Genomic DNA, 21,859 nt, shown 5'->3' with positions numbered 1-21,859 from the left:
GTTATTCGCATTGTAAATACAACTACAACTAGCTATTATCGAGCAAGCCATCAGCGATCGCCTTTAATGAGCGTACAGTGCGTATGCGCAATATTTTCTCATTACACGTCGGTGGTTGGTAACCACATAAATATTTGTACAGCGGCCCAAAAAGGAAACTCACGCACACGCTGGAGAGTCACAAACATGACGATTGCTTTGGGACGACGACGCACATGCATATATAAAAATTGCAAAGAGCTGAAAGAGGAAAAAACCAACGCGGCGTATGTGCAATGTATTTCATTTCCATGCCACAACGCCGTCGTCTGGGGGCCTCCATGCAATTATCTGTGTGCGCGCAATTTATCTCATTTGCGGTTGAGTTATTTCCGACTGCAGCAAATAATACTGCCAGCCGACGTCCAGATCGCATTGGCCGGTATGTGTGCTGCCTTACTTTTTTTGTGCACCACGACCCCTGGCACCCAAAAGTCCCCCCCATCTCCACGTCCCCATCGGAACCCCCACCTCATATGCCGCAACACACTTTTCCGCTTAATTTACTGGCAGGCGGCAGCTGCCTTCGCTGCATTGTCAGTTGACAACAGCAATTGCTGCATAATGCATGCCCAGGACTCTGTGTAAGTTCTCCTGTCAACGTTTCTGTCCTCTCTCCATTCTCCTTCTCTCAGCGCGAATGAGAGTGTGTGTGTGTTGGCCAGGCTTAATGCCAATGCCGCCTCAATGGCTGTTTGCCGCTCGCTACAATAATAATTCATTGGCTGCTTTATGGCTGACCATCAACTTATCGGCACAGTCGTCTGCCATCGCATCTGTCGCCCTTCGTAAAACATATAAATTAATAAAAGTCAAATTAAAATTACATACTTTGATGACAGCGTACGGTTGCGATTGGAATGGAACGATGGTGGAGATGGCGATGGGAATGAGGATATAGGTACGGCGACATGTATTTCATCATTATCAGCGATCGCTGACATGGACTGCTTGCTCGGCTATAAATAATTCTGTTGGTATATTTGTACCTCAACGGCATAATTATATATGTTCGATAGCTTTTACTTCGCCTGAACCCGAATCTAAGTTGTTTAAAGTGTTGACCAGCAAATAAGTGCTTGTTCGATTCTTATCGTAATTGAGGGCTTGAGGATTATTAAATTGAGTAGGTAAACGTATTAACCATATCAGATCAGAGTATTCCACCAGCTTGTGTTTCATTTAATGTGGTCAACTGAGAGCTTGTCAATTCAGATAGATTTTAGTTACCGACTGAGGACCGAACCAAACAATTACCGCTACAAACACAGACACACTCGATTTGAAAACCTGTGTTCAGGACAAGAACTGCCGCCAAGCGTGCATTTTGTACAACTTGAACTTTTTCCACCTTTCTATATATTTCTATATACCTAAACACATATATACTTATAATGCCTAAGCCCTATGTTCGTGTGTTTACGTTTGTTTACGTTTAAGTAATGCAAGAAGATGGAAACCAAAAAATGATACAAAAAATGAGAGGCCCCCGGCCGAGTTTACTTAAGTACGATATATATATAGCATTTTCTACATCACACACACATATATATATATACCAGTACCTATTGATACATACAGCGTATGTATGTGTAGGTGATCTTGAACGCATTCATTATGTTTTACGTTAACATGCTAATGCTCATTTAGTTTACATTATGTATATGTATGTATAACTTATGTTAATGATGTTACTACTACTACTACAAATACTACTACCAAAATTTATTCGATTCGATTAGTTTTCCTTTTCGATATGAGATTGAGATTCCCGAAGGTGCAACAACTATATTGTAATACTCGAAACAAACAAAAAAAACAAAAAAAAAAACAAAAATACCAAAAGTACTATACTCTACACCAAGCGGAATGTTTTCCTTGCCCGCCCCTCAAAGAACCATGTAAAGCATTAAATCAAAGCAAATAATCCAGTAATCAGTAATCCAGTACTCCAGTAATGCTGTAATGCTGTAATCCAGTAACCAACTGTCTGTGCTCGATGCATTTTGTGCAACTCAAAACAATTCCAGTTACTCGTACGTTCCCAAACATATTTGGTTCGGTTTGTTTTACTTTTTGTTTACGGTTACGATTTCGGTTTCCATTTCTGTTTTTGTTTCTGTTCCCATTTCCGTTTCCGTTCGTATTTGTATTTGTGTTTGTGTTTGTGTATCCGTCCAACACACTTTTTTATATGACAGTGTTTAGCAACAAGAGTCATGCGATACGAGAAAGCAATGCGAATTCCATAATCAAGTTTTTATTGCCTGCTTTTGGGCGCGCGCGCGTGTCGAAAATATTTACACTTTCATTTTGTCCAACATGCAACGTTAGCCTGTCGTGTGTTTGTCTGCCTGCTTGTTTGATTAACAACCTGCAACATGTTTTGGCCTTATCTTTTCCTGCCCCCACCCACCTGATTTGCTTTTTCATTCTGGCCACTCCGTTTCCATTTCATTTTTCCTGTCTTTTTATTTGGCTCTTGTCTTAGCTGGAACGCAGCCAAACTGAGAATGTAACCGCAACGAATGTGAATTGCTATAACCAGATTTTTGTGTGTTTTACCAACTCTCTATATATGTAAATCTCAGTCTACCTATCTCTTTCTCTGTTTGCCTCCGCTAAAACCTTATTCGTGTTGTTTTTATTATGATTTTGCCTTGCCTCCTGCCACTCGTGATTATTTTTATTGCTTCAGGTACATACATCAGATTTTACTACTTGTTTACTACTTACGATATACACTTTGAATGTGTGTGTGCGCACACAAGGATATTATTTCGTTGCTCTGCATTTTGAATATCCTGGATGCGTGGCGTTTTGCGTGTGTGTGTCTGTGAGTGTGTGTGCTGTGCACTGTGTACCAATTTGATCCGAAAAGTTTTCTTTGCGTTTTAATTAACCACAGAGCAGAGAAAGCTAAGAGACGGATTGAAGTCGGCCGACAGCCCAGAATAAATACCATTATCTTTAGCATACTTCTGCATTTGTTTACGCTCCCAATGCGAACCAAGGCGAAACAAAAGTCATAAATAAAAGGCCCAGACACGCACCACAAACTGTCAGTGCATAAATCACAAGCAACTTGCAACTTCTGGCCGACAAATGGCCCGAACCGAACCGACTTCAGTTGGCCAAAAACTTTTCGCCCATCCGTCTGCTGGGGCAAACATTTCCATGCAATTTGTTAAGCGCAGCGCAATTTGGCCAAATCAACTAAACGTTGCCAGCGCACCATTTAACAATTTTACGCGCCTTTTGCCAAAAGCTAACATTGCAAGTTGGAATCAAGTTTCAGTTTCGCAAGGCCAATCGGTAGAAGAAAAATCGGCTTTTGAACTTCTGCTAATCGCATAATCCAATTAGATCTTGCCACAACACTGCTGCACAGCTTAACGTGCAACATATTCCTTGAGAGGCACTTACAGAGTTTCAAAAATTTCCCTTGGTTACGCAATGGCAAATTAATGATTGAGCAACTGACTAACGAGTTGGCCAAATCCCACAAATCCACTTCATGGTTGCCAGGTATTTCAAGCTATCTTTTTGGCCGGCACACACACACACACACACATGCAAACACCCCAAAACACCCCCATCACAGGCACTCGCATGAATGCACTCGAAATGCTCACCTTCACAGATGCAAAAGCACCCATTCACACAGCCACGAGTAAATGGTTCGAAGATCCAGCTAGAGTAATCTTAAAATTAAATTATCTGCGAATTTTTTGGAGTACCGATTCAATTAGTTTGACAGACTATGCATTTTTTCCGGAAGTGAGCCTCAATCTTCCCACTCACTAGTATCTTTCTCGCGTGATGCAATCAAACGAATTTTTACGCAATTATGGCAGTTAATTACAAGCAATTAAGGTCGGAGATGAGCACTTCGATCCATTCGACCATCCACCCAACACTCGATAGACCGAGTAGTTCGCATCGAGGCGCAAACAAATCAGAAAGCAGTGCAAATATTAACAATAATAACAATAATAACACCATTACCACAACGGCAATCATCATAATGCGCAATTTTAATAATTTCATTCCGCTTCGGTCATAAAATTGGTTTGCATTCATGGACCAGCAATGAATAAATGCGTGTATTGCGAAACGCAATTCTCTTTAAAATGTATTCGCAACAGAAATTAATTAAAGTCAAATGGAAAAATGTAGCGAAAAATCTTTTTATTTAATGAATAAAATTAATAATCACAAGGGAAGACTGCGGAAATTGAAAAAAGAGCAAATGTGAATCGTTTTTATTACAATTATCGAATCTTTTCCCGGCACGTTGCTTGATATACATTTTTTCGTTTGAGCACAATGCAGTTTCAATTCACGACATTTAGTTGCTTGCGTGCGAGGCAAAGAGTAACAATTGGTCGAAAGTATTTAAATTCTTTTATTTGCCAATCTCATTTGTTTGGTATGATCAAAGTTTCCCATCTGTGTGTAACCGATTTTCGTTTTAATGGCTCTGAGCTTGATTATTTGTTTTGATTTGTGTGTTAAATGTTCATTGTATACCACCACACCTTTTGTATTTTGTGTGTTAATTTTATAAACCAAACTAAGCATTAAGAAAACCTACATCTATCCCCTTCCGTTTAGTTGAAGGTCAGAATATACGAAACCGCGCGTTTGCAGACGCCTATTAGAATTCAAATATCGAAGTCGAGCCAAGATCTGGCCGGGTCCGAAGATGAGGACGATTCTTGATCCAAATCGAAACGATTTTCGTTGGGCCCCCAATTAAATGCAATGTATAAATGTATGCACCTTGTATTAATTTATTTTTATGTACAATAAATTTATCTTAAATTAATCTTAGTCCTTATTTTAGCAACAGCAATCGACATTATTTAAATAAAATGAATCTGATTTTTGTAATCTCATTATTTGTTTGTTTTTTATTTATTTATACTAACTAATGCAACACCAAAGTTTTACTCACCCCTTGTCGAGTTCAATATCTTGCACCAAGTTACTTCAATTTTCCTTTACGTTGGGATGGTCAAAAATAACATTCTCCACAGGTCGAATATTTTGCTTAAATGAATAAAAATATAATATTACAATTTTTGAAACCTAGAAAAGGAATTTAAATTGACTGCAGAGCTGGAGTTAGTTCTGACTTAGCAAAAATATTAATTAGCTAAACACGTACACTCATCTGGAACTTAGGTAAATACCCCTGATACGTATCCCGATCGAGACGCATTAAGTAATTCAATAAAATATTTCTTTAAAAAATTCAACATTCCCCTGATTATTAGACTAGTAGAAAATTGAATAATGAATTACCGTCCTTGCAGAAAAAGTTAGTTAAACTAGCCAATAGTTCTATAATCTTTATTCCCATTATTCCCAAAACCAACCAACTCGCATATGTATGTAACTATTTAGTTTTAAATATCCATCAAATTCCCAATTTTCGCTCTAGCTCTGTCTCGTGTTTGTGGCATTTTGTCTATTTTGTTTGTATTTCATTTATAGCAATCTTCATGGAATTGTTTAAGTAAAAAAACTGAAACAAAAAGCCGGCAAACAAATATAAAGATTTATACAATAATTATGAATAATGCAGAGCAAGTAATTTATAGAAAATACGAAAAACCAATGAGAAAAAAAAACATACCGATGAGGGGAAGAAAGCATAAGTAACACATTATGAATGAAACAAATTTATAACGAATAAAAACAATTTAATTGCGAATGCGTGTGTGCGTGTTAATATTTATTCATACTCGTATTCACATGTATTCAGTTTTGTGTGCCTTAATACTTTTTGCAGTTGAGTTTCCCATTAATATTGCATTGGGCATTATTATTAATATTGATTTCGTTCATTGTATTTCCACTTTGTCGCTGTGTGTATGCGTGCGTTAGTATGTGTGTGTGCCATGCCTTGTGCAAACGTTTGGATAATTTCCTCTTTGTATGGATGGATATGGAACAATAAAACATGTTTTTCCCCCCATATTTTTTTGAGTTCTGATTTATTCATGAGAGCGCAGTGCTCTCAGTTTTCCCGTCAGCACTCCTCTCCCCATCGTTATGAATTTTTTAATGCTCTGTGCTGAGAATACCACCCACCATCCATCCATTGATAGTTGATTGAAACGAATACTTTTTACACACGCAGACGGCAGATTTTTGACCGTCGAGCTTAGTAGATACAAATATCGGCATCGGTCTTGGATCTCATCAACTGGCCACGCCCACTTTACAAGACACACACCGCCCACCCAGCCACAAACACTCACTCACTAAAATCACACCGACAGACTTGGCATATGCTTCAATTTGAATTTGAATATGACTTTGAATGCGAATCCTTTTTAAGTAATGTCTGTGATTTGTGTTAACCAAACTTAGTACTAATCATTCACCAATTTCCACGTATGAGATTCTTTCAAGCGGTTCCAAAACACCAAGTGAACGGCACCGGAAACAAACGAGGATTTGGCTAGAGAAAAACTTTCCGAATCGAGAACATTATAATCGAAAACCAATTCTTCCGAGAGTGGAAGCCGTAAAACAAAAGTCCTGCCGAAGTAATAAACAGTTTTTTAGTTGAAGCCAAGTCGAAGCTTATAAAGAACATTCGAAGCTATTTTGTTTTAAATGTGTTTTAGTTTTCTTACGTGGACTTGGTGAGCAAACCCCATCCAGCCAGAAAACCCCCGTCTTGCTCCTCTCTCTCACTCTCTCTGTCTCTTGTCTCTCTCTCTAAATATATATATATATATATATTATATATACGCATACTTGTAAATTGTTTAATTGATATGAATTGATTGATTGATGACTGACCTTGAATATATATATAAAATCCACCTATACGACATGTATACCTTATATTAATGACTATGAATATTTATGTAAAGGATTACATTTTACTTTCTCTTTTGATGAACTTTCAATGATGTAATAATAAGCGAATGAACTGAATTGAATTTTTACTTTGATATTTATACCTCCAAGCATACACACAGTCACATCCGCAAACACATATACAAATATATCTCTATACGTATATATCCTGCCGGAAGTTGCTGCCGTTCGTTCCTCGTTCGTTCGCTCGCTCGTTCGCTCGCTGATTGATGATTGATGATCGTGGTTTGCCAATTACAATACTACCTATATATACTATATATTCCCCACACACTCTACAAAATTTCGATGAGCTGAGTCATGATTTGTTATGTGGTGCAAGCGGCATACGAACGTTTTATTGGAGTTTTACTTTCAACTCATTTTCGTTTCCATACTTGTGTCCAATATATCTACACACACCCACACACACACTATATATATATAAATAAATATTAACCAAAACGATGAATTATCCTTCAATCTAGCCACTAGTGTACGCTTCATCCAGTGCATAATGTAATGTTAAACTGAATGTCTTTCTTGTGATAACCAAAGAGATAAGTCCCACAAAAACCGAAACTCTAACTTCATCTAACACGATACAAACCTGTCCCGAAAAAATAGACTGATGTACACTTGAATACATTCTGAACACGGCATTCCATACATTTTCCGAACCTTTGCTCCCTGATCATGGCACACACTGCGCATACTTGATATTAACAATTCGCCTAGCTGCACCACCGCCCACTAGCTATCTCTCTCTTGCACTGACGCGAAACAGATGCCACTGAAAAACTCATTATAAATTAATTAAGCAAGCAATTAATAATTTCACGTTCAATTTAAGTTTGTAAATGAATTAATGTTTCCCGAACACCCGAACAACCCAACACCACTAGCACCACAAGAGACAAGAGCAACAAACAGCCGAAACTTGCCACACAACCAACCCAACCAAGCCAACCCCCCCAATCCCCCCAACCATCCAATCCCGCCCAAAAGCCCCACTGCCCCTTCCCCCGCCTACAACTGTACATTTTTTCAACACTTTTGTTGTCATAGCCTCTAAGCCAAGCATAATTACCCGTGCATTTTAACACTCTTAGCCCTTAGAGCTTCAGATGTGCACCACCTCGTCCTCGCACCCCCAAAAGTAATTTACATACGGCAACAACCGACTTCGTTTTAACTTTTTTTCGTGCTGTTGCCAACTAGTTGGAGAGAGAAAAAGTTTTTAAACTATACATACATACTTTTTGCGTTTCAGTTAATTGCAATTTCAAATATTTTAGCTAGCAAAAAAAAAAGAAAAACATAAATTGACTGAAATTAAATTAAGTATTTCACCTGCAGCCATAAATGGAAATTATAATTTTGTATTATTATCGATTCCATCTCACTCTGTGTCTCTATCTGTCTCTGTCTCTGTCTGTCGCCCGTTCGTTGTTGTGCCTTGTTTAAAGCTGTTTTTCTGCATTGGCCCAGTTCATTTCGCTTTAATTATCAGTATTTATAAGTTTTCAACTTGCATTATGATTTCCCCAGACTGTCTCTCTCACAGTATTTGCACCAATCTTGCACAAATAATACAAACTATTTAAAGCCCGTTGCACTCCGCACCGTTTTGATTGAAACTTCTATCTGGTGTTTTTAGAGTAGGCATATTAGAGATATTCGAGATTTTCTAGATGGAAAAGCGCCTTGTGAGCTATCAGGCATAAAGCAACGTCTTTCGATTGCCGAAACAGCGTAAGTACTGATGAAAGCTGCCAGAAGAATTCCATAAATATCGCATTGTGTTATGCATTCAACTCAAGAAGACATGGCTTAAGTGGGAAGCGACCTGAATAAGGCCTGATATGATTTATTCCCCTCGATAGTTGACTCTTACGTCATTGCCTTCTTATGGCCTCGTTATGTGTGAGCCCCTCCTTCAACGGCGCTTTAATGGCTCATTGCATTGACAAACACACGTCCACAGGACCTAGACACACGGACAAACAGGCGAACGAGTCTCGAGTCAGGGAAAGAACACATAATGCCCCAGCATTAATTTTATTATGTCTTCTGCTGGACTTCTTTTGCGTCCTCCCACGACATTTGCCTGCTGCTATTCGAGCGTGGAAGAAGGCAACTCGGAAAATGCCAGGGAAAATTATTATCCAATTCAAGAGGAGTCGCAGTAGTACCCTGTACAGGCAATAAAAACAAGCCAGAGTTTTTTATGATGATATACGTGTATTAAAGTAAATATTAGTCAAACAACAATTGCAAAACTAGACGAGAATTATATACAATCAATACAATATATCTTATAAAAATAATTTCAATTCAAGAAATATTTTTCTTGTCAAAGAGGTAACTGCAGCTCAATGCTCCGGAATTAATAAATTTTATTATTTTTCTGCTCCGTTGTTTCCATCGGAGAGTTCTCCAGTTTTCGCTGTATTTGTCGAGCGGCATGCAGATTTTATTGTATTTCGTTATAAGTTCAATGCTCCATAAATTTCCCAAAATGGATTTATGTTGCACTACCGCCCTATCTCCCCGAAGTCGTAAATTATTGCGTGTGCATTTCCGCATCGAGTTCATCGAGCCAGTCGAATGCCCATCGTCTTAAAGAGCTTAATTCAGCCATTTGGCAATGAGTTCTGTCCTAGAATCAGAAAACAATTTGAATTCCAGCAGAGAGATGACGTGGCGGCAGGAAAGTTTAATTCTGGGCCACAGGCCACGTGAACAAAACAACTCGGAGACCATAAATTCCTGCAGCTGCTGCAGTGCAGCCACTTTTGACACCACCGCCCTCCGCCTACTCTGCAAACTAATGACAAGCCACGCAAAATGAAGAAACAATGCGCGCATAAATTATCCTCAAGGCGGTACCCGAAATTGCATAGCAATGGCTTGGAAGCGAAAACTAAACGTAGTGGGCAAAAAGAATCTCGACTGACAGGGCAAAGCCGTGGAAAAGCGGGGGATTCAAAGAGGAAAATGGCTGGTGCAGTGGGATTAAGGAAAACAATGGCGCATCAAATTACAGCTAACAACAAACAGCGATTCGAACTCGCCTTGGCAGACAACTGCCACGCCCATCGACCGAACTTTGCATTGTCGTGGTTCGGTTTTTGTTTCAAAGTGCCACACGCCGTATACGCAATTTGCTGCCATGTGTTTGCGATTGTGTGCGAGTGTGAGTGCGAGTGCGGGGGTGAGCGTTTTTGTTGTCTATTGTAATTTGGCGCTATTATTAAAAATCCTTTATGACGCCTGGCAGTGGCAGCAGCAGTAGCAGCAGTAGCAGCAGCCGCCGCCGCTCAGATTTCAGTAAACGCATTCTGTGCGCTCTAATTGCGCCATTAAAAGATGACAAACAAAATGCCCGTCTCCAGAGACTACAGATTATTCCATACTTTCTCCCCCCAAGATTTCTGGAGTCTGGAATCTCCGGCTGCGCCGCAAATTCTGGTTCGAGCCATAGTCCATAGTCTTACAGGGCTTCCAGGACAAAGGCGACGAACAACGGCGAAGGCAAATGGCATTTAATATGCTTTTTATGCGTTGCCGTAGCTTCTCTACTCCTTGCCTCAATTGTTTTTTTTTTTCGGCACTTTAGCGCGGATGTCATAAATGGCATGCTCCATGGAAAAGTAAAGTTTCCGCCGGCTGTACCACTATAAATGTAATTTATGTGTGCGTGTACGGCTCTGCGTTTGCAGGTGCATTTTATTTTTTAATATGCTTCGGGCAAACACGACACATGAAATTTGAATTTTACGGGCCCGCCTTTCTTTCTGACGGCTGGCCACGTAAAATAGTAAATATACACAGCTAGTGGCCGTATAACTAACTCAAACACGGACCCCCTTGTCTCGACCTTTTCACCTTTCGGCATCATCGCATCTGCACACCTGTGCGTTGATGCTGTGCATGTGTGTGTACGTGTGTGCCTAAACTGCGCTTAATATAGTCACTTTGCGACCCAACTACAAATGCAGCAGAGTGGGATTAAATCATTAACGTTGGCATGCCTTTGTGACAATTTTAAAGTGGCACTGCGGTTAAAGATCTTTCAACGAACCTAAAACTTTCTATTACGTTAACTGAAGCCAAATAGATTGAATGAGCCGGGTCAAATTTATAGGAATCCTTAGTAATAAACAGTTTAAAAATGCACCATTAGGCGAAACTGAAAATTCGAAGCACTACGTCAGCGTCCTTAAAACAAACCACATTGAATGTAATAATAAACTAGATCACATTATTAACTTGTTTCCAAAAAGGGCTAGAATCATTCAATCCCTTTCAACTGCACTAAAAACCGCAACCTTTGACTCAGACACCATGTTTGGATTTCCCTTGGCTCCCGTTTATGCGGGCTTATTGAAAAATTAAACTTGTAATAAAATTTAATGACTTGGCGGTTTTTAATAAAAGGCGCCAACGCCTTAACCAACAGAAGCGAGAGGAAATGCCCGCAATTTAAGCGCAAATTTGTGTTCATAATCACAATTTTGGTACCTTTTTTTTCCTCGGTTGCCCGTGCGGTAATGACCACACAGAAAATTTTTGGCTTTCCCTCGACCTCTAACTTGGCGCGGTGCGTGCAATAAAAAGTAACGAGGCTGTTAACATTAAGGCAAACGTTTGCCTTTCACTTTGGTCAAGAAGTCAGACGGAGGCTGAACCAAAAATACCTACAGACAGGGGACTACGAAGGCTCAGGACTCAGGACTCAGGACTCAGGACTACGACGATGGCGATGGCGATGGCGATGGCGATGGCGATGGCGACTCATCGACGTTAAGTCGGGGCGTTAATATTTAAATTTATATTGCGGCCGGACTCTGGTCAGGGCAGTGGCACGGCCTCGTTTGGCCATCAATTCTGCGTTTAATGCCTGCGCAAATATTTGCGCAATCAGCAAACAAAACAAACGCAGGCCAAACCGCCGACTGTCGACTGTTTAAGCAAAGCAATTGACCGTTGCCCAGGACACTGGCATACCGGTATATACAGAAGATACATACACGTATAAAGGGGATAGCGGCCAAGAGCAGGTTCTAGGCGGAAGGAGGGTGATGAGAGCGACACGGCCACAACATGTATTTCCTGTTGACCCGTGTTCGTGTGCGACGTGAAAGCGGAAGTCATCGCAGGTGCGAGGAGCCCTTTTTTCGACGGTCCCGAGTTGTAAATATCTGTGTTAATCATTTAATTAAACTGCGCTCGCCGTGCATATTTTTCGGGCACACATTTCGGTAATTTATGGCGTGATTTGGGTTTCGACAATTACTACTTCAATATGCTATCTTTTATGGGCCATTACTGCGTATTTACAACGGGGCGTATGCGCGATATTTTCGCCGCGCTAATAAAACGTTGCATACTTTTTTGGGCACCTCTTATGCAGCACGACAAATGGCGATTTATTTAAAACCAACAATCCAAAAAAAAAATGCGCTTAATTTAAAATGCAATGTGCTAAATTATGCATCAATACTGCGTACTTTTCGGGTTTTTAGTGCAATTTAGTAGGTATATAATGCCTCATTAATATTTTAAAAAGTAAACAAAATTTGTAATGTACAATTACAAATTTGAAGTGAAATAATATTGAAAGTACTCGATAAAGCGGCTTGTTTAAATGCAAAATAATATAATACAAAGCTATTACGCTGTGTTTGCAGTCCAACGAGAAGTATGTGCAATATTATTTGCGTTGCCAACTATTTTGGGCATCTGTTATGCACTTCAGCAACGTGCAATTTTATTTAAATCTGAAATAAGAAAGTGACAGCCCGGCCCCACCCACGCAAATTCCGCAAGTAAAGAAAGAAACCCGTAAACATTCTTGCACTTTTGCAGCGGCAGAGCCGTAAAACTTTTCGGTAAACGCATTTCAAACACTCGCCGAGATAGTTATTACAATAGTGCACAAAGCACAGCAACAACACAGCTGTGCGTGTGGGGTTGTAAAGGGGGTTGGGAAAGGGAGTTGGAAAAGTAGGTTGGAAAAGTGGGCGGTGGGCAGCAGCAGCTGCGGGGAAAACTTGTATCATTTTCTTGAAATGAAATGCAGAGCGAGCTGGACCATCTTCCCGTTCTGCGAGAACAGCACAAAGTAATATTTACAAAAGGAAATTCGTTTGAATTTACTTTTTTCCCTCGCCTTTTGGATTGTGTAGTGTTGTGTATGGCAGATAGAAGCCATTTTTGAAGTGCAGTTAGCATTGATCGGTGTGGGAGTGCACTGGGAGAAAAGCTTCAAAAGGTCAGTTGAAATGGGGAAAATAATGTAGATGTTATGATTACCATCATGTTCAAGAACTTCGGCAAATTGGTAATGAATTGCTCAACATGACTGTGAGCTACAATGCATAAAATGGAATTTTTCTTGAATTATTGGTTATTTGTGGTGATTTTTGTTGCGTGTAAATTGGCGGCTAGTGGGGTCTGTGATTGGAGTGGGGCGGATGTAGCCGAGCTTAGCGGAAGTCTGGCTGCAACTGTCGTTGTCGTTGTCGCTGTCACCGCTCACTCTCCATCTGCATCCCTGGTCCGTCTCTGTTGGAGGGACCCCCTTTCAACTCTGGAAACCAGATTTCTCTCCGGCTGAACTCAACATCCGCCGGACAATTGATGAACGCCTTTGTTGTTGTATGCAGAGTGGATTCCAGTTGAACTCCAGTGCCTGTCGTCGTTCTCGTCCAAGTTTCGAGCAAGTTCAGTTACCATTTGCCGTGTGGAAAACTTTGTGCAGTTGACAATTGGGAGAAGGGTGGGAAGGAGGTGAGGGCGGATGCCCAGCCATTTTTATCCTAAAGGTCCTGCGGATCGTCGCCTGATGTTTTTCGTTTCGTTTCGCGCCAGCAGCAAAAGTGCCGAGTTCAAAGTTTTGTTTACAAAGTTTTCAAATTTTTGTGGCACTGAGTTGAACTTCCGCTGAGCGCACCCATTCCTGTTCCCATTCCTGTTCCCATTCCCATCCCATTTCCCCATTTCCGGCTGCTGTTGATGATGTTGCTACCGCTGTTCCGCCGCTCTCAGATTTTTTTCGTGGACTTTTTCTGGGCAGCAGATGGTCTTCGATTCGCAGTCATCCATCATTAGCCGCAATTATGTGGCAGGTCTATTAAATTTCCATCAATTTGCGAGTGTACCAGTAACTAAATGATGCAGAAAACGCTGATGCAATGCCAGCACCAGACGGGTGTGGCACTCGAGCACTCGACATGCAGACACATCCTGCGGCTCCTTCAAGTCGTCATGGCGCGTAAAATTATGTCAATGCCTGTCAACTTTTCCGTTGAGCCAAGTTGCTCGACAAGTGCACCCTGTAGTGTCTTTGAGAGTGCATTGAGTGAGCAACTGAAAGTTTTCTTTAACCCCCAAGCCCCCGGCTCCTTCTCCACTACCGCTTCCATGAGTGTGTATGTGTGTGTTTGTGTGCGTGCGTATGTGAGTGCGTTATTGACTATGCATAAAGTGCATTTACAGTGCTCCTCAGACAGTAGGAAGCTGCTAGGTTAAAAGAATATAAGAACAGTTGCGCTTACTGAAGCCGCCGGGCGGAAACTTTTTTAATTTAATGTAAAAATTGCCTACCACGCATCCTCAAACAGAAGTCGAAAAAGGACGAAAAGTCCTTAAATGCGACAACTTCGTTTAACTTAACTTAATGCAAACTTGGCGCCCGCTTTTTTTCAAATTAGCCTGGTTAATTAGCGTTTTATGCATGTGTAACTGTGTGTGGGTGTGCCATCGCTTAACTTGCAGCTAAATTTAATAAGTTTTCGCTCGCCAATTAGCCTCTTCCCCTTGCCCGCCTGCAACTGCATCCTTGCATGAAATCCCCAACGAGTTTACAACCGAAAAGCACCTGCAGCTATCCCTAATTTAAGTGGAACGTTATGCACATTTATTGTCTTGAAGCTCACAGGGCGCTGGCCAAGATCTGAATAAGATTGTGCATCTAGATAGTGTACATATTAATGTAGTCCGCGAATGCACGAATTTACATCCTAATTTTATACCTTTCCTAGCACCTGTAAGTGAGTCGAGCTTAGCTATATGTATATATGAATTACCAACTGAACCGTCCATCGGTTAGTGACCAATAAACACGGTAAAGACAATTGTGTACGGACGCACTTCCCGATTCCCCCAAAGAATACCGAACACTAACACTCACACCACGACACCTACGTATACTCTTCTTAAGCAAAAATATTTAAATACTTATATCATACACAACTTATATGATAAGTGTCTACTCTTTTCCTTTTTCGTCTCTTTTTACGCTCTGACATTTCATTTTCCGATAACAAACAACCAACCAACCAACCAACCAACCAAAATGCGCATTTAACCAACACACGCACACCACAATTGTAATGTGAACTACCCACCAAAACACCACCCACTCGACAACAACCACAACACCACCACCAACAACCAACAACAACCCCCCGAAAAAAAAACACAACAAAATCAGAGCGTTCCGGTACTTCGAACATTTGGCGGTCATCACATCGCGTAGCGCGAGCGGGAACGGGAAGTGGGCGGGGCGAGCTCGCCCTCGACCACGATAGCCACGCCCACCGGTACGCCGCCCCTGCTGCCGCCGCTGCCCAACACGTTTGTGGCCATCAAGACGAAGTCCGACTGCAGCAGCAGCAACCACAGCAACAGCAACAACAGCAACAGCAACAACAGCCTGACCTTGCACAGCGGCAACAACAGCTTCAAGTCGAGCGGTCACAGAAAGTCCCCCCAGCCGCCACCGCTGCCCATGAAAAACGGCGCCAAGCAACAGCAACAGCAACAGCAGCAGCAGGAGTCGCACTACCAACACCTGAGCTACCAGCAGCATCCCGGCAGCAACACACGAAACACCTTGGACCGCAAGCAGGCCAACAACAGTGGCGGCGACTACTGCTCCCAGATCAATCCGCACTATCTGCAGACCTTCGACAGCCTGGACCACTACAGCGTGGCCACCATGCAGCAGCAGCCGTTGCGCAGCCAGTCCAAGTCGCAGATCTACAGCTACGGCAGCAGCGGCACCGCCAGCGACAACAGCAACCACAACCAGCAGCATCTGCCGCACCAGCAGCATCAGCACTATCACAGCAGCAGCAACATAGCCCACATCGAGCACCACTACCATCCGCAGCACGGCAGCGATCGCTACAGCCATCCGCACGTGCAGCAGCAGCATCAGCAGCATCAGCAGCAGCAGCATCAGCATCAGCAGCATCAGCTGCAGCAGCAGCAACACCACAGCCTGAAGCACACCAAGCACGGCAAGGGGCACAAGAACGGCAAGCACGGCTCGAAGGGCAGCAGCAGCAAGTCGCAGGACGACTTCAAGGTCCTGCACAAGCAGCAGCAGCAGCAACAGCAGCTGCAGCCGCCAAAGTGCAGCGGCAACAGCAAGTCAGCCAAGCGCAACGGTTGCAGCAACCAGGTGTTGCCGCTGCCACCGCAGCAGCAGCAGCACTACTCCAGCTCCAGTGATAGCCTACCATTCGATAATAACTACTATTAGACACCAGCACACACCAGGCACACACACACACACACGCACACACAAACTAAAACGGAGGGTTAAGGGTGTCCCAAAAGCAGCAGTCGAATCCCTTACGTCACTCATATTTTCTTCACTGATTGGTTGGAGTTAAATCTTGTCAGTAGATGCGCTCACAAGATGTTAAAATAATATGAAAAAACGTACCTTAGATATTTACAATATTCTCTAAGATTTTGGCATTTAAATGAAGTTGATTTCTGAAAATATGTATGTTTCCCCTTCTTCAATTGGTGATTTAATTACTAAGCAGAAAATATTGCGTAATGAGTGATTCATATTTATATATGTATATTCAGTTATTGCAATTAATTGGTAAGAGGGCTTAGTTAAATGAAAAATACCAACCAATATATAGCCCTAACATTCCTATGCATTCATTTAATTGGACAGGTTTTTGATTACATTGATTTAATTGAATGTTTTATTTTTAATGAATAGAACTTAAATAAGATATACTTGTGTATATTTATCTAGTAATCATGAATCTGAAAAGTAGCAGCAACATGCGAAAATGTTGGAATTCATAGCATTTCGGGACACCCACTAAATACCTGCATTTAATGAACGCACACACCCACAGACTCACGCATACATGTGTGTTTGCCAAATGGTTGAAAGTATTCACTTGATTGCGCGAATTCGCAATACAGAATTTTGAACAACCAGATGCATTCCTGATTGCAATGCAGACTTGACTTTGCGGCTGCCGGAAGAGAATTCCTGGCATTTTTACAGCTGCCGCATATAGAAAAGGCTTGGAAGGAGATAAGTGTTTTGAGTGCCAACTGTTTGGGCATCTTGTTGTTTTCGAATAATAGTCTCTATAAACTAACTTAGTTCGTAGCGAATGTCAGAAGGCAATTGAAAGACCATTGAGATGGCATATGCAGCTTATTGTTAATTGTGTATATAGAATGTTTAAGCGTATGAAACTAGTTACATTTATTGTAGACTTAAGCCAGGCCCACCACTTCCTGACCCCTGACCCCTTAAAACCAAAAATTAAAAAAAACCGAAAAACCCGAAAAAAAGCTCACCAGCCACCAACTAAGCACCCAAAAGCAGACCGTGTTTTGCCCCCAACTCGGCTAATCAGATTTTGTTTATTTGTTTCATTAACGAATTGCTTGAAATATCTGCCAACAACTCAAACCACACAACATCATCAACAACAACAACAACAACAACATCGACACACCACAAAACCACACTGCTTCCAACACCTCCAGTCGAGTTCCCAGGCCAGAAGCAGCGGTCACGACGAACTGGGCAACCTGCTCTGGCAGCAGGATTCCTGTGAGTTCCTCGAGCATTATCCCTCCGATTCCAGCTGCCCAGTGCCGCCCCTGCGCCACTGCCACGCCCCCGGGCATGGGCATGCCACCAAGACGCTGAGCAGACGGAACGCGGATCTATTTAGCGGAGATCTGGGCATACCCGAGATCAACACTCATGTGGGCAGTGTGGTGCACACGTTCGAAACGCTGGCCCTGCAACGTCGCCTGGCAGAGGAGGAGGATCGCCATCCGGAGCGGGAGCTGAGTAAGTATGAGGCCAATGGCGGCACCACCACCCAAAGCAAGTACAGCCAGCTGAAGCGCCGCTCGCAGGAGATGCGCCAGCGGCTGGTGCAGCAATTGCACCGCCAGCGTTTGCAGCAGCAACAACTGCAGCAGCAACACGAGCCACACCTGCAACATCAGCAAAACGCACGCTCACGAACACAGTCGCAGCCACAAAAGCAGCCAACCATGCACGAGGGGGTTTTGACCAACAGCTGCAGCACCCAAACACTGGCCTCCAGCTTTTGGCAGCCATCCCAGCGAGTGGATCGCTCGCGGGAGCAACTGCAGCAGTCCACCTTTGAGGACTATCGCAAGAACTTGTTCGGCACCCTGCGAAGACATGGCAGCCTCGAGGATAATGAAGAGTTGCAGGACGAGTCATTCATTGTGAATGCGGCCTTTGATGAGATATTCTCCTGCTACGATGACGAGAACGAGGATGACAAGGGCACACAGACGCAGACCAATACCGATGATCTCTTCGAGGACGAGCATATGCTGGTCAGCCTGAGCGAACTTGATGACGAGGTGTTTGCCAGCCGAGTGCAAACGGCCTCGACCACGCCCACCGCCAGTGCGGGAATGGGGGCTGGACGAACGCCCAAACACAGCACGCCCCAATTGAACCTTAACAAGTATACAGCTCCGTCGCCACCTCGCTCCCGTACACTCACCAATCTCTTCGAGCGTTTGAAGTCACAGGACAACAGGACGCTACAGAAGTATGCTGCCGATGGGGCGCTCAACAAGACAGAGGACTTCAATAGAGGCTCCACCGTTAGTAAGTCCTTTGTCCAGCAGCTGAGAAAGCCCTCTCACAAGCAGAAACGAGCGCCCAGGCCACCGCCCAAGCCACAATCCCGCTCCCAGGTGGCCATTGCCCATGTGACACCCCTTCGCAAAGCCCTGATCTTCCCCAAGCGATCCAAGTCCTCCAGCGAACTGCTCCTTGACGATCTGAGCGTCCAGGCGCGTAAGTATCAGCGAAGGATAGAACAGGGATCAGCGTTGTAGACAGGTACAATGGGCACCCAGTTATGCACCTGTTTCTCACCTGTTGACCAGTTATTTGGCCCCACCTAGATATTAAATCGATTTTTTCGCATTTCCGTTTACCCAGAGGCGACGCTTTTGTAGAATAAGTGACCCCAAAACCAAAAAGTAAACGACCCGACCCCTATCTTCGATTCTGATCAAGACCCTCTTACCGAACCCGAACCCGAACCCGAACCCGATGTAGATGTGGAACAAGTGCAGCTATCCCGCCGCCATAATGGAAGACAAAGATACGACCCGAAGCAAGCCCAAAGAGAATTGAGCCATACGAGGAATAGCACCCGAAGAACTAAACTAATTTCGTAATTTACCCATAGTTAAATTAAGCCAATTACTCGAAACTGCATGAAAATCAAATCAAAAAGATGACTAACCATATTTATAAATACAACCATATACGAGTATAAATATACATACATCAACATTATTGTACAAATAGGATCGCAGATGCCCCGAGAGCGGGTTAGATATGGAAATAAAAATCAAACGACAATTCGTGCTCTCAGCCTAGTTATTTACGAGTACAAGTTTGTCTCTTCAATTATAATTTAAATTCATCTAAAGAATATTCCATACAAGCCCGATATACATTCTACATTATACGGATATATATAGCATATAACGGCGTAACTTGTTGTAACTTTTAGGATAATTGCAAGTCAAAGCAAATGTAAACCAATTACAAAAAGAAACATTACTAACTCTTACCTGCATGCAATAAAAAATTTGAAAAAGGAAAACCGATTGAAAAGTTTATATTTTGGGTCGTTTTGAGAACATTTTAAATTCGTTTTAATTTCTAGTCGAAAGAAATTCAATTGCACAAAAATTCTGAGCGTTATATGACCTTTAGTCCTTCATTAAGATATGATTTGGAAAAACAATCCCAGGAGGGATTATGGGATCATGGGTTTCACAGCAGGCTCAGATATCGAATAGCAGGCCGTCGAATTATTTGGCTTCTGTGTTGCTGGTTGGCGAGGTGCCATTTAAACAGGAAGACAATGCTGGAGAAGGAATTTCGGAATGTTATTTAGTACAAATACAAAACGAATACAAAACATACAAACACTCCATTAACCAATGAAAGGCCTCCAGCCACAGAGACCAAATGTAACGGGCAGTGTACAGATCCTTATTCCAAGTAAGATGAGCGTTATAAATCGATGTACCTCGTACCTAGGATTCGTTCCTTCCACAAACTTCAGAATGTATCACCTTGGCACAGAAATAATCTGCCGTAGTTACTGATAGGGCCGCTGATATCTGTTACCTCGGCGGTGATCAAAGGGCATTGGACCAAATTGGTGCCTTATCACTGTCCGGTTTCGTGCCGCATCTCGTGCTTTCGGAGCTGTCCCGCCCGTGTAAAAGTCTTTTCGCACACTTGGCAGCGATGCAGTCGTTCGCCGGTATGGATCCGCTCGTGACTCCGGAGTACACCCAGCTGGGCAAAACGTTTGTCACAATGCTTGCAAGCGTATGGTCTTTCACCAGTGTGTGTACGGAGATGCAGCTCCAGCATGTAGACCCTGGAGAAACTGCGCTGACAGAAGTTGCACAGATGCGGACGTTCATCCGTGTGCCTGGCAACTATATGACGTCGCAGGTTGCTAGATTCCACAAACCCGCGTCCGCAGTGCGGGCACTTGTGCTGCATCATCTGCTTGTGGCGCCTCTGATGAGCTTCCACTGCTCCATTTGTCCTGAAGGTTTTGGGGCACTGGTCGCAAGTAAAAGGCCTTTCCTCGGTGTGCAGACGCATGTGGCTTGCCAGACTAGAGGCGGATTGAAGGCACTTACCGCATTCCAAACACTTGTGCTCACCTTTGGGGGACTTGGAATGGGAGCAACTGTGACCCTGGTAGCTACCAATTTTGGTAAAGAATCTTCTGCAGTCCTCACAGTCAATAATAGTTACTGAAGCATGGACTTTTCCGATGTGCCGACGCAGTACTTCCGATTGCTGGAAAACAGCGCCACAATGCTGACAGTTCCAGCGTGAAACTCCAATAGGTTTCTTTTCGGAATCCTCCACGGCGGAGGTCTGTACAATATAGTCGCTTGGATCAATAATGATTACTTCCTCCGAAGTTAGGGGTTCTGCAGTGCCCAATTCTATCTCACGAGCCCCATCGCGCAACTTCTCAGCCTCCGTGCACTTTTTGCGAAACTTGGCGGCGATGAGAAGCTCGTTAGTGCACTCCTGGCACAAATACATTGGCTCCACATCGCTGCGGTCTACCTAATAAGAATTAAAAATATATCATTGAAATTTATAATTTAAGACACGACTACAAGACTCACCTTTATGCCGCCACACGTTTCCAGCAATGTGCACAGGTCCACTTGCATCTCCTCCACGGTCTCACAGATGTCCACCAGGAGTTCATCCTGTTTAAGACAAACTCGGCAACGCAATTCACCAGATGGTAGCGACATTTCCATAATAAATAGGACTATATTTAAAAATTGAACTGCCAAATCAAATGGAACTACCACAATTATCGATAAGACTTGCACCGATAGGCAACCCAACAGCTGATTACACTGAACTACACTTTAAAGTAAGTCTCTATACTCAGAGCAAACTATTTTTCAAAGCATATGATAGTAATTAAGCAACAAAATTATAATTAAATAAACAGCAAGAAATACAAGTAATTTTACCTTTACCAATTTCAAATGCTACGATGTAACATTGACTTAGACTAGT

The 21,859-nt window shown here is 42.7% G+C and overlaps 2 protein-coding genes across 5 annotated transcripts in view; one reads left to right on the top strand and one right to left on the bottom strand.

The window, feature by feature from the left end:
* LOC6552962 (kin of IRRE-like protein 1) overlaps positions 1 to 19,875 on the top strand; it is a 74,343-nt gene extending 54,468 nt beyond the window's left edge. For 2 of the 4 annotated variants that reach the window (XM_026976045.1, XM_026976044.1), the window contains exon 15: positions 17,752 to 19,875. In XM_026976045.1, the coding sequence (XP_026831846.1) occupies positions 17,752 to 19,101 (1,350 nt within the window). In that variant the 3' untranslated portion in view covers positions 19,102 to 19,875. Of the gene's footprint in view, positions 1 to 4,656; positions 4,922 to 17,751 lie in introns of those variants that run through there. The other 2 variants (XM_026976046.1, XM_026976047.1) reach the window with 2 other exon arrangements.
* Positions 19,876 to 19,985: 110 nt separating this feature from the next.
* Positions 19,986 to 21,664, bottom strand: LOC6552964 (zinc finger protein 239). Its single transcript, XM_001980929.3, has 3 exons — positions 21,451 to 21,664; positions 20,210 to 21,388; positions 19,986 to 20,150 (listed from the first exon to the last, which is right to left on the bottom strand). Exons 1-2 carry the CDS (start codon positions 21,589 to 21,591, stop codon positions 20,459 to 20,461), a joined length of 1,071 nt encoding a protein of 356 aa, XP_001980965.2. The 5' UTR covers positions 21,592 to 21,664; the 3' UTR covers positions 19,986 to 20,150; positions 20,210 to 20,458.
* Positions 21,665 to 21,859: the final 195 nt, after the last annotated feature.

The sequence above is a fragment of the Drosophila erecta genome, unplaced genomic scaffold, assembly GCF_003286155.1.
Source record: "Drosophila erecta strain 14021-0224.00,06,07 unplaced genomic scaffold, DereRS2 tig00000000-arrow-pilon, whole genome shotgun sequence".
NCBI lineage: Eukaryota > Metazoa > Arthropoda > Insecta > Diptera > Drosophilidae > Drosophila > Drosophila erecta.
Note: the sequence above shows the minus strand (reverse complement) of the source record. Positions and strands in the feature narration are given on the sequence as shown.

What these genes read in the sequence shown, in the direction of transcription:
- LOC6552964 (XM_001980929.3), bottom strand. Translation starts at nt 21,591, where the DNA reads ATGGAAATGTCGCTACCATCTGGTGAATTGCGTTGCCGAGTTTGTCTT. An exon ending in AAACGTGTGGCGGCATAAAG is followed by an intron (nt 21,389 to 21,450) that starts GTGAGTCTTGTA and finishes AATTCTTATTAG; the next exon opens with GTAGACCGCAGCGATGTGGA.